At 40.9% G+C, this 16,932-nt stretch overlaps 1 protein-coding gene across 1 annotated transcript in view; it reads left to right on the top strand.

The window, feature by feature from the left end:
- The first annotated feature begins 244 nt into the window (after positions 1 to 244).
- PTPN22 (protein tyrosine phosphatase non-receptor type 22) overlaps positions 245 to 16,932 on the top strand; it is a 60,825-nt gene continuing 44,137 nt past the window's right edge. The window contains 5 exon segments of the mRNA XM_035727171.1: positions 245 to 448; positions 14,857 to 14,965; positions 15,240 to 15,316; positions 15,479 to 15,574; positions 15,990 to 16,028. Of these exon segments, the coding sequence (XP_035583064.1) occupies positions 362 to 448; positions 14,857 to 14,965; positions 15,240 to 15,316; positions 15,479 to 15,574; positions 15,990 to 16,028 (408 nt within the window). The 5' untranslated portion in view covers positions 245 to 361.

Here is a 16,932-nt window from a genome sequence, read left to right as displayed (position 1 = left end):
GAACCAGAAAAAAAGGTGAATCTTGCTTAAAGATGATGGAGTGGAACAGTCTCGGAGCTAAGCAGACCATGTATGATGCTCTGGTTAGCCTCTTGTTTGTTACAACTTGAGTTGTAACCAGGTTCCTTCCTTGAAAAGGAAGGCACTAGGGCCCTGAAGTGATGATGGCTTTGTTGTGTGACCACAGAGGCTGGTTGCGTACTAATTTCCTCTAGGGCTTGTGATGAAGTCAGTTAACCACAGCCTTCAGCATGCTCTGCTCCAGCGACAGCAGCGGCTTCTTGGTGGTATCTTGGCCATGACATACATTTGACATGCCCTCCTGTAACCCGCTGGTAGACGGTTTCTCTTGTCCTGCAGCATGGACCAAAGGGAAATTCTGCACAAGTTCCTGGAGGAGGCCCAAAACAAGAAAACTAACAAAGAGGAGTTTGCCAATGAATTTCTGGTGAGTCCTACGTGTGACACTCTCAGGGGAGTTACACAGACTGTTTAACTGACGAGGATGGTCCACTCTCCTAGACCAAATTGCTCTTGGGATAAAAAGTGAATATCAGACCGTGCAGGGGAAGAAGGGAGAAAGGCAACCTAAAAGTTCAACTTTTCTGAGTGGCTTGTGTGTTTTAAGTATTCTCTCCAAAATACTGTTTTAAATATTGTGTTTGCTAGTTCTTGGAGTTTGACTGGGATTCCCATGGAAGGCCTGCCTGATTCCAGGTGTATAAATACCCACATTAATTGAACATCTGGAGTTCCTAGGTATCTGAGTTGTGGTTTAGGCTTCAAATGACTACGTTTAATTAATATTAAGAGGAAAGAAACTAAGATTAACTTTTCATGGGACATTATGTGTTAGCCTCCGCATGGAATTCCACTTGGATGACAAGGGCTCTTGAGCGCCAAAACGACCTGCTGCCATTTTTCTTTATCTCTTCTTTTCCTTTTCTTATGTATTTTCTTAAGAAGAAAAATGAGAACATGTGTTTTTGCAATAATAGGGTTTCCTTAAGCTTCTTTTGCTTGGAGAGGTGGAATGGCTGGGACGGAGAGTAGAGACAAGTGAGGGGCATAGAGCCTAGGGCCGACTAGATCTGATCATCCAGATCAGTTTTCTTCAGGATTGGAACTTCTGTCCTCAAGCAGTGGGAGTGGGGGTGATCTCCTCTAAGGGGACTGTGGTGACTGATGTGTCAGCAGCTGGGTAGGCCTCGTTCATCTATAACCTAGCACATCAGAGGACATGGGATATCTGATAGTACCTAGTGTGTGTTTTGGAACACTTCCAGCAGGGTTTCAGGGCTATAAAAACTTGAAACCTTGGTTTTTCAGCTGCAAAGAAGTGGGAAAAACAAGAGAGCTGAAGCAGAAAACCTGAAATCAAATCATGATTCTCTTGTCAACCGAACTGTCAACTCTTTGACATGTTCCTTGATTTCCCCAAGTCTTTGTTTACTAACTTCCAAAATGGGGATGATAATTCACGGCCTACCAATCCTCACGGGTTGTTGTGATGATCAAATATCAGTAGTAATTAAATGTGCTCATTCATTCAGTAATATTTATTGAGCACCTCCTGCGTACTAAGTTTAGTTCCGGGCCCTGAGGATACAGCCATGAACAAGATAACACCTCTGTGCTCATGGACCTAACATTCTGGTACCAGATAGTAGATGTGAAAACACTCTGTAAAGTCTTTGAGTGATTAGATGTTATGACTATATGTTGCCACAGAAGCCCCTATGTCAACCCAACTTGGATACTACTGTGGAATGGTGAAAAATGTGCTCTCATCCCCCCTGGCCAGGCAGGGAGTCCCTCTGAGTAGAGCTACCAGGGAGGGAGGCAAGGGGAAAGTCCTGGCTTATGTGTCTGTTTAGACACGTGCCTGCCCCTGGGCTATAACTCCTGAGTCACCCAACACATAGAGGCAAAAAGTGACCTGAGGGGCTAGTGCCAACCTCTGTCTTATTTTGGTTGCATTTTTAAAAATAATATAGACTACATCCTTAATATTGTACTTTTCTTACCTCAGTCATTATAATCTCCCACCAAATTATGGCGGTCACTTCACCTCCTGTTTTCCCTGCCTCTAGCCTTGCCCCACCTTCAGTCAATTTTCCCTTCAATACTAATAATACAAACCTGGTCAGTTTCCCCTGTTTAAAAACAGTTTTTTCAGCTGCTTAAAATTGTGAAGTATAATACATAGTTAGAAAATTACAGACAACATGTATAATTATAAAGCCACCACCGCCGAGGTCAAGGACTAGAACATTCTCGGCCTCCAGAAGACCTCTATAATCGCTTCTCCAGCAGGTCCCTCACCCCCACTCCCATCCCCACCCCCACTGTGTCCTGCCCTGCCCTGCCCAAGGAATAATCACTATCCTGACTTTTATATTAATCACTTCCTTGCTTTTCTAGCTCCTCTTGGTTTTAAGGACCTTGTTTTTGGGTGGTGATTAAGTGGAACCTCACTGTTCACTGACTCATGTCCTCCAGTGGAAAAACAGAGTCTTGTCCTCAGCCCCACCTAAAGGTTCAGCTGAGATACCAGAGACATTCATTTTGGGGGAGTTGGGTCGTGGTGAACAGGGCTAGGTTGCTTGCTTGGACAAGGCCAATACTGCCACTAACTTGAAGGGCTTTCCATATGGTCCTGTCTCCCATCCCACCTTAAGCCCTTTAATGTATTCTCCCAGGATTTGATGTTTTTGAGGTTGGAGGACTAATTCTGTGACACGAAGCCACTGCTAGCCTAAATGGTGGTGCCTTTGTGGGAATTATAGAAAGTCATCTCTGGTTCCAGGGAGGCAATCTGTGTACCCTGCCCCCCGCCAGGTCAGAGGCTTGGATATCAGTCCCCACCCCCAACCCCTTGGCTGTGTATCTGTGCACAGAGCACATGGCCCTGCTATGCCAGCTAAAGCCAATACCATGCAGCGTAGGACTTTTCCTGTGCCAACACTAAATTCAATCACCTTTCTGTAGCAGAAACTGCCACAAAACTAGTGGAAGTTTAGTTCTACTAAACGTGGCTCTTAGTGTAGTGGAAACTGCCACGACCATAAGCTTTTCATGCATTCATTCACGTGTTTACTGAGCGCTTACTATGTGCAAAGCATTGTGCTAGATGCTGCAGTATGCAATTGCAATGCTTTGATGGAGCTTATCTCCTAAGATCAGAGAATGTCATAGTGAGGGAGACATTAAACAGCTAATTACGCTAGTAAATATTGAATTGTGATAGTCTTGGTGGGGTGCATATTCATTATCTTATGTATTACTCATTAAAAAAAAAAAAACCCATGAGGTAGTTATGATTTGTGACTTACAGATGAGAAAACTGAGGCTCTCAGAAGTTAAGTAATTGGTCTAAGCTCACGCCAGTGTTCAGCCACAGGCATGAAGTTTAACCTGGATCTGTCATTTCAGAGCCTGTGAATTGAATCCTTATGCAGTAGTGTCTTGCTTCAGCCAGTAACACCAAGTTCCACAAAGGGCCTAGCCTGAGCGTTAAGTCCCCAGTTAGTAGAGTTTCTTTCTTTCTTTTTAAGAGAGAGAGAGTAAGAGTACAGGGGGAATGGGGCAGAGAGAGAAGGAGAGAGAGAGAATCTCAAGCAGACTACCCTCCCAGCACAGAGCCTGACTCGGGGCCCAATCTCATGACCCTGAAATCATGACCTGAGCCAAAATCAAGAGTCAGACGCTTAATTGACAGAGCCATCCAGGCGCCCCATATTGTTGTTATTCTTATAAAACAATATTATTGCAAGTTAAAAGAAAATAAATTCACCACAGTACCAATATCCCAACAAATACAGTCTTTTTGGTGTGGAAATTCTAGTTCTTGTCCATTTATATACTGCCTTTTACATTGTTATAATGACAGCGTAGATAACGATTTTGTATTCTCATATTTTCACTTAACATTATACCAAAATTATCTTGTTAATTAAAGTCTGTATTTATGGCCTTTGATGCAGCATTGTATAATGAAAGAATAGTACTCATAATAATAACTAATACATTCATATTTCTTATAGAAACCGTTCTAAACACTTTTATGTATCAAGTCATTTAATCCATTGAAGAAGGTACTATACATTTTATAGATGAGGAAACTGAGACGGCTTCATTGACTTGCTCACGGTCGGAGAGCTTGTAAGCGTGGAACAGAGATTTAAGTTCAAGTAGTCTTGCTTTACCACCTATATTTACAACAACTTTGGTGTCATAAGCCTGAGTTTGAATTTAGGTTCTGCCTATCATTAGCTCTGTGACCTTGAACAAAGTCATTAAAAAGTGGGAATAAATAAATATTCACATTGCAGAATTGCTGTGAGGAAAATGAAATAAATACATAAAATTTCTGACGTGTGGTAGACCCCCAAGTAATTTGATTTTTTCTTTTCTTGGACGTTTAGATTATTCCCAATTTTTCACGATTATTAAGAGCATGCAATAAACGTGCTTGTCCACATGGTTTTCCTCTTCTTTTGAATTATATCCTGGGGCTAGATCCCCAAAAGTATCATTATCGGGTTCAAGAGTCTTAGCATCTAATTGGCTAAGTATTGCCAAATGTGTCTTTCAAAGAGCTTTTCCAACTTGCAAAATCTGAATTTATCACCTTCTCTACCACCTTGCTAACTCTTAATAACTATATATACAAGAAAATAAATAAATCTTTTTGACTGCTTACCATATGTTAGGCAATAAGTGGTCTACCGTATATGATCTTAATCACTACAACCCCAAGAGGAAAGCATTATCTTCATTTAACGCATGAAATGGCAAGGCCAGGATTTGAAACTGGTCTGATTAAAAGCCCTTAACCTTGGGGCACCTGGGTGGCTCAGTCGTTAAGCGTCTGCCTTGGGCTCAGGTCATGATCCTGGGCTCCTGGGATTGAGCCCCCTTAACCTCTGCACTGCATCATAACATGCTCCCCCCACCCCACCCCCGCTGCCATTTAGTGTAAAATAGTACTTTGTTATGTTAATTTTGTTTATTTGATTTTAGAGCCTCAAAAATTTTCCTGATTCTTTTTTTTAAATCAAAGTATAACTGGTGCACAGTGTTACATTAGTTTTAGGTGTACAACAGAGATTCCACAACTCTATACTCCATGGTTATTTTCTACCTGCATTTTCTCATTTTAAATTTTCTGTTCGTCTACTTTCAACAATAACTAATCCATGGAACTGTGTTCCAGACTCTATGCTCAAGTGCTTCACACACAGAGCCTCATTTACTTCCCAAAGAATACCTTACAATGGCTAACAAAGTCCTGCATGGACCAGCCCTCAAGGGCTTCTCCAGCTTCCCACAGCAGGTTGAGTTTCTTGTCCTTGTCACGCTGCTTCTGTCACACGGCCTGTGCGCACATGTTGTTCCCTTTCTTTCTTTCTTTTTTTTAAGGTTTTATTTATCCGACAGAGAGAGACGACAGCGAGAGAGGGAACACAAGCAGGGGGAGTGGGAGAGGGAGAAGCAGGCTTCCTGCTGAGCAGGAGCCCGATGCGGGGCTCGATCCCAGGACCCTGGGACCATGACCTGAGCAGAAGGCAGATGCTTAATGACTGAGCCACCCAGGCGCCCCTCCCTTTCTTTGAATATTCCCTCGTACTCCTCTTTACCTAGTTAACACTTCGTAATTCAGATCTCAATTTGGTGGTCATTTTCTCAGAGAAGCCTTCCTTGACCTCCCGAAATACATCAAATCTCCTATTATACGTTCTCATTAGCACCGGCTGGCATTTCTTTTTACGTCTCTTTTTTGCCCCCAGCCTTATTAAGGTTTCCACAGCATTTACCACAGTTCCAGTTTTACATCTCTGTGTGATTATTTGGTTAATGTCTGCTCTCCCACCAGTTGGAAGCTCCGCAAAGACAAGGCTCACGTTTAGTTCTGCTTATCTTCGTAGCCACTAGCACGTTTGGCAAATCGTAGACACTGAGGGACAACTCGCTGAGGTCATGCAGTTCATTAAGTGGTGGAACTTGGATTTGAAAGAGAGCCATCTGTTAAGCCTGTGCTCTTAGCCCTCCTTAGGATCCCTGACTCTATTGCCCCCAATTTATACGTTGGTCTGAACATTTTAAACTTAAAAAAAAATGGTAGAATATAACATACACACAGAAAAGTGCTTTAAACACACATATGAGGGGCGCCTGGGTGGCTCAGTCTGTTAAGCATTTGACTCAATCTCAGCTCAGGTCTTGATCTCAAGGTGGTGAGTTCAAGCCCCAGTCTGGGCTCCACTCTGCACCTGGAGACTACAAATAAAGAAACAAAGAAATAAAGAAATAAATAAAATACACATGGGGCACCCGGGTGGCTCAATTGTTGGGTGTCTGCCTTCGGCTCAGGTCACATCAGGCTCCCCGCTCAGGGGGAAGCCTGCTTCTTCCTCTCCCTCTGCCCCTCCCCCAGCTCATGCTCATGCTCTATCTCAAATAAATAAAATCTTTTTAAAAATAAAATAAACACACATATGCAATTTAACAACAAGTGATAAAGCAGGCACCCATACACACACCGCTCAGATCGAGAAATAGAACATTGCCTACACCTTGGAAATCCCTTGGGTGTCCTTCTGGATCACAGCTGCCCCCAACCCCCACCAGATTAGAGGTAAATGCTGCCCTGAAATGGTTACGATTTTTATTTATTTTTTATCCCCTTCACCTATTTTGCCCATCCCCCCACCCCCTCCCCTCTGGCAACCACTAGTTGTTTTTGTTTTTGTTTTTTTAATATTTATGAGTCTATTTCTTTTTTCATGTTGTTTTGTCTTTTAAGATTCCCCATGCAAATGAAATCATATGATATTTGCCTTTCTCTGTGAATTGTTTTGTTTTTCTGCATAGCTTTAAGACCTATATATATATGTGTGTATATATATATACATATATATATATCACTGAACAGTAGAGATTAATTTTACCTGTTTTGGAACTCTATGTAATGCAATCATGTTATGTATTTGTGTGTGTGTGTGTGTACGTGTTTAATGTCTTCTTTCTTTCACTCTACATTATATTTATAAAATCCATCCGTTTTGTTATATGTAGGCAGGTCTTGATTTTTTTCTAATCATGTTTAAGAATTCCATCAGGGTTGAATATATGCAATTACTGTAGAGTTGTGATCACAGAGGGCACTGAGCAAGGTCGCGTAGTCACCTAGGATTGTATTAACTATTTTGGATCACCACAGTCCAGTGTCTTAGCTTTAGTTTTGCTAGTCTAAAAATTCAATTTTGTCAGTATGCCCAGAGTTGATCAGGACTAGGCAAACACATAAGAAATTCACCAGAAACAAGAATGCCAATTTATTAATTTTTCAGGGAGGAAAATCACTGTCAGAGTAGAAGCTTGCATTGACCGACAGCATGTTCTATGGTTTGGAGAAAAACTTGTATGAGAAGCCAACTATAATCAGAAAGTTGCCTGATGAGCATAGTGATTTTGGTGGCCTCACCTGTGATGGTATGGTCTCCACCTCCTGGTCTGAACCCTCAAGCTGGGGACCACTACTATTTCCTGGCCAGCCCTGGGGACACAGTGACAGTGCTTGGATGTCTTATCTTCTAGGCTTAATGAGGACCATCTGCTTCCATCAGTGCATTCTTGATCAGATAGATCACAATTTGCAGAGGAATAGGTATTCCCTTTGGCCAATTACTGCACCTGATTGTGGTTTTATGACATGTACATTTCAGCTATTGTATGAAATATGGGTCGAGACTTGGTTATGTATATCACATGCTGGTCGATTTTGTTTAAAACTCCTTTGATATACTTTTCTACATTGGAGGCAGTATGAAGCATCTTCATTTAGAAAACATGTGTAAGGGGTGCCTGGGTGGTTCAGTCGGTTAAGCGTCTGCCTTCAGCTCAGGTCATGTTCCCAGGGTCCTGGGATTGAGGCCTGCATTGGGCTCCCAGCTCAGCGGGGAGCCTGCTTCTCCCTCTGCCTGCCGCTCCCCCTGCTTGTGCTTTCTCTCTCTGTGAAATAAACAAATAAAATCTTAAAAAAAAAAAAGAAAGCATGTGTAAAAGTATGAATTGTGTATAAAAAGTGAAAGCTTAGCAAATGTCAAGAATTGTGCTAAATAGGGGCGCCTGGGTGGCTCAGTCTTTAAACGTCTGTCTTCGGCTCAGGTCATGGTCTCAGGGTCCTGGTATCGAGCCCCGCATTGGGCTCCCTGCTCCGCGGGAAGCCTGCTTCTTCCTCTCCCACTCCCCCTGCTTGTGTTCCCTCTCTCGTTGTGTCTCTCTCCGTGTCAAATAAATGAATAAAATCTTTAAAAAAAAAAATTGTGCTAAATATACACATATGAGCTCATTGGATGTCTGTATGTATTTGTACAAAGACTGGATGGGAATATGGAAATGTGAACACGGCTTCATGTCGATAGGGTAATTTGATTATGGTGTATCTTCCTCCTAAAAAACGTTTTGGAGTGAAGAAATTGCAAATAGAAGTACAAATAACAAAAATACCACCAACAACATTTAACCTTTCAGATGGCCCTGTTACTTAAAACATTACAATCTAATGTTGGTCAGAGTTCAGAAATATGCAGTTTCATACATTGCTTTCTAGAGGCAAAATTTGTATACCATTTCTGATATATTTATATGATAATATGGATCAAAAGCCTTTACAGTGGGCAAATTCTTTGGCCACTCCTAAGAATTTATCTAAAGAAAATAATGAAAGATGTCTGCATAGGTTTTATCTAAAGAAAATAATGAAAGATGTCTGCATATAGTGATATTGTTTAGAACTATCGTTTAGGAAGATTGAAGCACCTTAAATGTGCAATAATATGAAGGAATAGGCTAAGTAATTTATGTCGCACCCCATACAATGAAATACTCTACCATCACTAAAAATGTAGAACGCAAATTTGTAAGTAAAAAGAGCAAGTCGCAAATCCCTATATAGAGTGTGATCCCATCTTTATTACACACATAGATAAAGGATTGGAATGTAATATAAAATATTAAGAATGATTAACTCTGGGTAATGTGGGATTATAGGTAACTTTAATAATTTTGTTTTGCTTCTCAGTATTCTAAAATTTCTTCAGTGAATATGCATAACTTTTTTATTTAAGAAATTTATATTTAAAATTTTCCTCTTGTGTTGCTTGATTCCATCTAAACAAGAAAAAGCAAAAAGAGAAACGGGGGGGGTGATTTTTCTGTTTCTTGGGGATGAGGTATTTTTGTAGAAAAAGTAAATGCTGTGTTTATCAAATACAAAGATATATTTATTACATATGGAGGATTCAATGAGCCCTAATAGAAAGAATATACCCTGTCCTGAAGGCCACGGTAACGTTGGTTTATAATACACTAGAAGTCAGACTGGTAGCGTAGCAACTTCTGGAGATTTATCATAGACAGGACCAGAGAAGGCAAGGTATATTTTAGTTCCACAGAGAAGATCTAGACGTATCCTAGTTCTGTATTTTTTTACAGTAACAATACTAATAGGGAAGTCAGGAACACAGTGCCTCCGGTATAACCAGTGCACAAACATCTGTGCAATTGAAATGACTCATTTATGCAAAACAGCCTATCAGTTGAACAGACTTATCAACATTTCTTGACTTTTGTGCACACGAAGGTGAAATTTTTTTGCTACTGCCACCAGAATAAATATATTGCATCACTTCTAAAGCGAATTCCTCTCAACTCCATTCCCAGCCTCTCACTAGGGACTGTCCAGTCCCATATTTTCAGTTATTCACAGGATTAAAAAAACAAACATGTCTTGTTATAGCCTCATGTTGTAAGTATCTAAAAAGTTGAACTTCTTGGTTTACTCACCCCACTTTGGCTATTGCTTACCCACCTACTCACTTAACCTGACTGACTAGTGGATTGCAACCCAGTCCTCATATGTTTGGCTGGCTAGTTGGAGCTAGACTGAAGGTTTGGAGTAGATCATACTGACTTATAGTTGTAAGCATTGAAGAACTACCTTGAGAGGCTCTGGAATTGGCCAACCTGATCTCCCTCTCTCATCTAGCACGGGGGCGCCATATTTGCTTTCTCCCACTCCAAAATGTAACTTAGGCTAGGTCTTCTGCATAATGATGTAGTTCTCCAAGGCAAAGATATTATGGTCTTGGGCTTTCTTTTTCTTCCTGTCCTCTTTTGGGAGTGACCTTAATCCATTTATTACTAATGAGCTTACTAGTCAATGAAAAGAACAGGCTAATGACTCTGTCCTGATTTCTATTCTTATGGCCAGAACTTCAGTTTTCCTGTCTTGAAAGTTAAAGGGTAGTACAGACCATAAACCAAATGCATGTACTATTAGCTTATCAAGCATACACTGAATCTGGTTTGTCATACGTTCCAACTGATCAGGGCCCAGGACGGGATGCTGGCCCCTCAGCAACTTTGCCCGATTTCTCTCGCCCGGGCCGCCTCTAGTGAACGCACGGCCCCGCATCTTGTGCTGGGTGGAGGAGTACCTCCCCCCTTTCATCTATCCTGTCTCCCTCAACCCCAACTCACTCCCATGGCTGTGCTTTCTCTTTTATGCACTTTTGCTGTCTACTCTCAAAGCTCCTTCTTTTCTGGTGAGGTATATCCGTTCTTCTGTCCTAATTCGGCTCTGTTTTGTTTACTCTTGGGGTGTTGGAGGCTGCGGGTCTGGTAGGGAGAGAAGGGGAATAAAAAAAAGGCCTTAACAGTGATCTGAGCTCAAGTAAGATATCTAAAAACAAAACGAGAAAAACAAAAACCTTTCACACTTTCCAGAGGAACAATTCCATAGGCATTTCCTATGTGATGTTTTGCTAAAAGTCCATCTCCCTGTGTCATTCAGCAGGAGGACTCCAGGAGGAACGAGTAGGGGAGGAAAAGCCAGCCTGTCCTATTGTTGAAGGGGGCAGTCAAGGTGGCTGAACAGGCACAAGTTTACAAGCGCACGTGCGCATGCGTGTACACACACACACACACACACACACACACACACACACACACACACACACACACTCTCTCTCTCTCTCTCTCTCTCTCTCTCTCTCTCTCTCTCTCTCTCTCTGTGACATTTTACCAAATTAATAGAGGCATATCTTACAAAAAGGGCTTTTTGCCTCTAGCATTCTCCCTAGAAAGCATTCCACAAGTAAGCAAAGCAAAACAAGTAGAAACAGTGTAACAAAGAGTATGCACCAGGCTCGGTTCTGGAGATTTCTAAGAGGAACAGCTCTAGGACTTGACATATTTTCAGCAGCCCTGGAATGAATGGCAACCTAAAAGTGATCATTCCAAAGATGCGTAAGAGCAGAGAGAGCCAAAAAATCAGTGTAACTTGAGTGGAAATCTTTTATAGTCTCCCAGGTGCCTGTGGCACGTCCTTAGTTAAATTCCCAAACTAGCCCACTGGCATCCATCTTGTTGTGAAAACATACTGTATTGTTATCAGTTCAGCATCTCTCCCCCTAAATCTAATCCTGAAAATCCACAGGAATTCAAACCATGGTAAGAAACCAGAATTTAAGAAATGACTGTATACCTGCTTTGTAATAGGTCGCCTGTGTCTGATCTACCTCTAGAAACAGAAAAATGGTCATTAGAACAACACATGCTGGTATTTGTGGTCCAGCAACTAAGCAGGCACTGGTCGGCTGTCCCATTTGTCATCCTCAGGTGGAAAAGGCTTACATTCCTATATTCTGAGGTGGTATAATAATTTAGTGATTATGTATTATTTGGAAAGTATCAATTTAATTAGCTTCTAGATATTTGGAATTCTTTGTGTTATGAACTCCCAGCTAACAAACATCTCATGACCCCAACTTTTCATCACGTTATCCAGAGCTGATCTTGAAATCTAAGGATGGATTTGGATGATTTATTGGAGCAGATTTCTATTCTCTACGACTATTCTCTACCTTTTTTTAATCTCTCTGTGTGTCATCATACCTTGGTTTTAGGCTCTCCCTTCCCCTCACCCATTTTTTTAAATGACATAGTTATAAGTGTCCTTAAGTAAACTCCTACAGATAGACACACATCCTAATTATGTGAAAACACTGTATGAAGTATAGCAACTAAGCAACAATAAATGACACCCCCCTTCTTTTTTATTTTTTCTTGTTGCCAGTCACTCGAGGAAAGTTCTTTCTCTATTTCCTTACTTCTCTTTATTATTTTACCCCATGGAACAAAATAGACCATAATTTAGGTTCAGAAATGCACAAGCAGTACCAATATACATTTATGAAAAGGAAAGGAAAGCCATAGTTTTAAAGAAATTATATTATACATAATTGATAGTGACATCAATTTGTATCATTTTTTTTTGAGAGAGAGAGAGAGAGAGAGGGTGCCTGCATGTGCGAGGAGCAGAGAGGGGTAAAGGGGGAGGGACAGAGAGAATCTTAAGCAGGGTTGATCTCATGACTCTGAGCTCATGACCAGAGCCGAAATCAAGAGTTGGATATTTAACTAACTGAGCCGTCCAGGTGCCCCTCAATTTGTATAATCTTAGAAGAAACTAGAAGTCAAACCTTTTAAAAAAAAAAAGTATTTCTTGTTTTATTAGACAACCTTAAATACATTTTTTTCTAATACCCTTAAATATATTTTTCTAGTTAAGCATTCACGTAGACTGAAAGCAAGCCTGTTAAATTGGCTAAACAAGGATGTGTGTAGACAATGAGGTCACTGCAGGGAAATGCATGTAATCAGAGAGGTATGATCCCGCAGAACTACAACCTAGGCCCGGGTTAAGAATTTTAGGGACCTGGGGCACCTGCCTGGCTCAGTCATTGGAACATGTGACTCTTGGTCTCAGGGTTGTGAGTTTGAGCCCCACGCTGAGTGTAGAGATTACTTAAAAATTACAAAAAAAAAAAAAAATCTTAAAAAAATTTATAAAAAGAATTTTAAGTATCTGAAGTCATTTGTTTATTCCCATTCCCTGCATTTATTAAACATTTATGGATCACACATTATGTCTCCTGGGAAGTTAATCTTAAGGCACCTTACAATTATAGGACTGTGGGGAATATGGGAAAATTAACTTGCGATCCCACTGGGGAGAATCTCAAGTACTTGGCTAAGGAGTCTGGGCTCTTTCCCAGTAGCAAGGGGGATTCACTGAAGTTGTTTTGGGCATGCGAGAGATAAAGAAAGCAACATTTTAGTAAGATTAATTTGGCATAATTGTCCCTTAATGAATTTGGATAAGGAAAGACAGAAAAGTGTGCAGGTGAGTTAAGAAGCAACTGGACCGGTTCAAGCATTTTAGTTTGAAATGTGCCAAGTTGGAGGCTCTAATAAGATGTGGAAGTGGTAAGGTCTAAGATATGGTCAGGAATTCAGGTCTGAAACTTAGTAATCAAATCTCTATATAGAAATTTGAGAGTTCTCCCATCGGGGTTGGAACTATAATTGAATTTGAATCAGCTAAATAAATTTCAAACCCTCCCACTGGTATGCCTTCTCTAAGAGTATATGGTATCCTGGAGTGAAGGTATAGAGCGAGAGAAGAACAGAGAGTTGAGGACTTAACTTTGGAACTTTGGAGAACTCACAACCGGAAGGCAGAAATGGACAGAGAGCCAGTGAGGAAGAGTAGACGTGGGGATGAGAAGGCAGAGAAGGAGGAGGAGAACCAAGATGATGTGGACTAGTAAGGGCCGAGGGAGGAGGAGATTTCGAAAAGGAAGTTAAAGAGAATGAAGACTGAGTAGATCCTGAGGGATCGGACCTATAGGAAGTAGTTAATGCTCTTCACGTGATCCATCCACCATTAAATAGTGGGTAGATCATATAAACTATTTTCTGTAGTTCAATCCAACAAATATGTATCAGCGATCACAGATGTTTCCCCCTTTTCTTTCTCAGATTGAGTAAGGCTTCACAAGTTCAGCTCTATTAAAAGCAGTTTCTTTATTTTTTTAAAAAAAGATTTTATTTATTTATTTGACAGAGAGAGACACAGGGAGAGAGGGAACACAAGCAGGGGGAGTGGGAGAGGGAGAAGCAGGGTTCCTGCCGAGCGGGGAGCCCGATGCGGGGCTCGATCCCAGGACCTGAGATCATGGCCTGAGCCGAAGGCCGACGCCTAACGACTGAGCCACCCAGGCGCCCAAAAGCAGTTTCTTTTAATGATAAGGGAGTTAAACAAAGTCTGGGACTAGGTTGATTCCTAAGGAGCTACAGAGGGACTATGATCTTCTCTGATCTGAAAGTCTGGTCTATAGTAGAATATTGGAAAATGGGAGTAATTTCAAGGAGTTACTTCATTACCTTGAAGGATCTTGTTGAACCATATTATGCTAGTCCTAGCCTGGTCCAGATCTTATTCTACCAACAGAATATGACACTATTTAGATATTGTTTGGTTGAGGGGTGGGCTTGCAGTTTGAGTCATATAAAAAAAAAACAAAGACTGCTATCGGGACTGAAATTTTTGAAATTTTGCTAGATGTAGAGAGATTTTATTTGGCCTAAGCTCCATTTTTACATAAAATAGCCCTGTAGCAGCTATAAAGAAGGTACACTTTTAGTATCTGATGTTTGTGTGGAGCACATAGTTTGTTTTCAAAAAGACATTGGCTTTTAAAATATTCACTAGTTTCACCTCTAGGTTTTAGCTATTTGTGGCTCAGCTGCTGTTCAGTGTGATCTTTTCACTTCTCCAAACCTGAGGTCTGCTGACCTTATGCTCTGGGGCTCTGTCCTGAATTGGAGGTAGTTCTAGAAGATGCTACAAATTGCAAAAGTGGACTGTTTGGGCAGAAAAGGAGGAAAGCTGTCTAGAGATTTGTGCCCTAGGAGGATTTAATTCTTGGAATTTTATTACAGAAGCTGAAAAGACAATCCACCAAGTACAAGGCAGACAAAACCTATCCCACAACTGTGGCTGAGATGCCCACGAATATCAAGAAAAACAGATATAAGGATATCTTGCCCTGTAAGTTTCATTTCTCCCTGTAAACTTGTACCTCACCTTTTCCCCGGTTCAATCGTTCCTATCTCTTTTTACCCATTGCCTGCTGATCCTAATCCTGGAACAATGCTTTGACAAGTGAGTTTGTACTGCTTACAACCGCGAAAGAACATTCACTCACTCACTCACTTAGCAAACACTTGTGAGTATCCACTGTTCACAGTGCTAGGTCCTGACTTACAGTAAACCCTCTGACCAAGCCCTTTTAGTTATATTGTGTCTGTCTCCTGTATTACAGATGATCATAGCCGAGTAGAGCTGTCCCTGATCACCTCGGATGAAGATTCCAGTTACATCAATGCCAACTTCATTAAGGTACACCCTGTATTCTATACTTCTCTAGGTGCCTAAACAAAGGGGTTGGGATACTAGACCATATTTCTCTAGGTACCTAAAAAAAAAAGGTGGAGGGGATACTAGACCAGGAGAAGACGATATTATCTGTCGTCATCCCATATAACTTCTGTTCCCCTTTAGGGAGTTTATGGACCCAAGGGTTACATTGCCACCCAGGGACCCTTGTCTACAACTCTCCTGGACTTCTGGAGGATGATCTGGGAATACAGTGTCCTGGTAAGGGCAGAGTCGCTTTTGTTACTCTATTCTGTAGCTGTCGGGGAGGGTGTCAGCATATGTGACTGAGGTTTCCTCTGCATTAAAATTGGTGCCCTTTGGGGTCAGTCGCTAGAATTTCAGTGTTCAGGCAAATTTTTGCCAAAATCACAATGTCACCCTTATTCAAGGAAATGAAAGTTCATATCTTGACAGGTTCATTTGTTAACAAGAATTTACTGATTTGAATAGAGTAAAGGGAAGTAAGGACAGAAAGAAGGGTAGGAGCAACATTTTATCACTTACCAAAAGATTTCTTTTGGGGGTTAAAGAACAAACAAAACAGAAGGAAAAAAAAAAAAACAATGACTCTGGGACCCATGTATTAACTGCTCTTTCTAACTACATCAATGCTCTATCTATTTCATCCCCTCAGATCATTGTTATGGCATGCATGGAGTTTGAGATGGGGAAGGTGAGTCGCCTTCCAGTGGACCTAAAGATAAAGAGAAGGGGGAGACTTGGTCACAGAACTTTCCTTAAGTGTGCCTACTTAAAAATTATTCTCAGCTTGCTAGCTGTCAGTTTGGGAATGCTAAATGATTTACTCTCAAGGCTTTTTTTACCCCTAAGAACTCCTTTTGTCCACTTTTTCAGTAGACTCTCTATTTTAAAGTAAAGATAAGATATGTTTTTAAAGTAACGATTCATTTTCCCCATTTTTATTATTGGGCATCTTTAGCTGGCAGTAAGCACTTCTAACCCCATGCTGGTCCAACATGACATCCACTAGTCACATGTGGCTATGGGCTCTTGAAACATGGCTAGTTTCAGGGAACTCAATTTTATTTCATTTTATTTTGTGAGTTTAAATTTAAAAACTTGGTTTTCCAATTCAGTGTTTGGAAAACTTTGTGTTTTGAACAACTTGGGTACATGAATCTTCTCAACTATATATTTGATGAACTCTAAATGGAAATAAAAATGTTTCCAATGGCAATTTTAGGGTATTGAGGTGTGCTGTAAATATAAAACACACCCTGGGTTTTGAAGACCGAGATAAGAAATGTCAAATATAGAATATCTGTTTTATATTGATTACATGTGGTTTTTTTATATACTGGGCTAAGATGTATTATTAAAATCAATCTCTTTTTTTTTTTTCATTTTTGAATGGGGCTATTAGTAAACTTAAAAACTTCTGGGTAGCTCACATTACGTTTCTATTGAATAGTACTCTTCTTACTTACTGTTATGAGACACTCATATTCCAGTTAAAACCAAGCTTTCAGGGGCGCCTGCGTGGCTCAGATGATTAAGCATCTGCTTTCGGCTCAGGTCATGATCTCAGGGTCCTGGGATGGAGCCCCTGTGCAGTC

This window comes from Zalophus californianus, chromosome 4 (genome assembly GCF_009762305.2).
Source record: "Zalophus californianus isolate mZalCal1 chromosome 4, mZalCal1.pri.v2, whole genome shotgun sequence".
NCBI lineage: Eukaryota > Metazoa > Chordata > Mammalia > Carnivora > Otariidae > Zalophus > Zalophus californianus.
The sequence above is the reverse complement of the archived record's forward strand: the minus strand, read 5'-3'. Positions and strand labels throughout refer to the sequence as shown.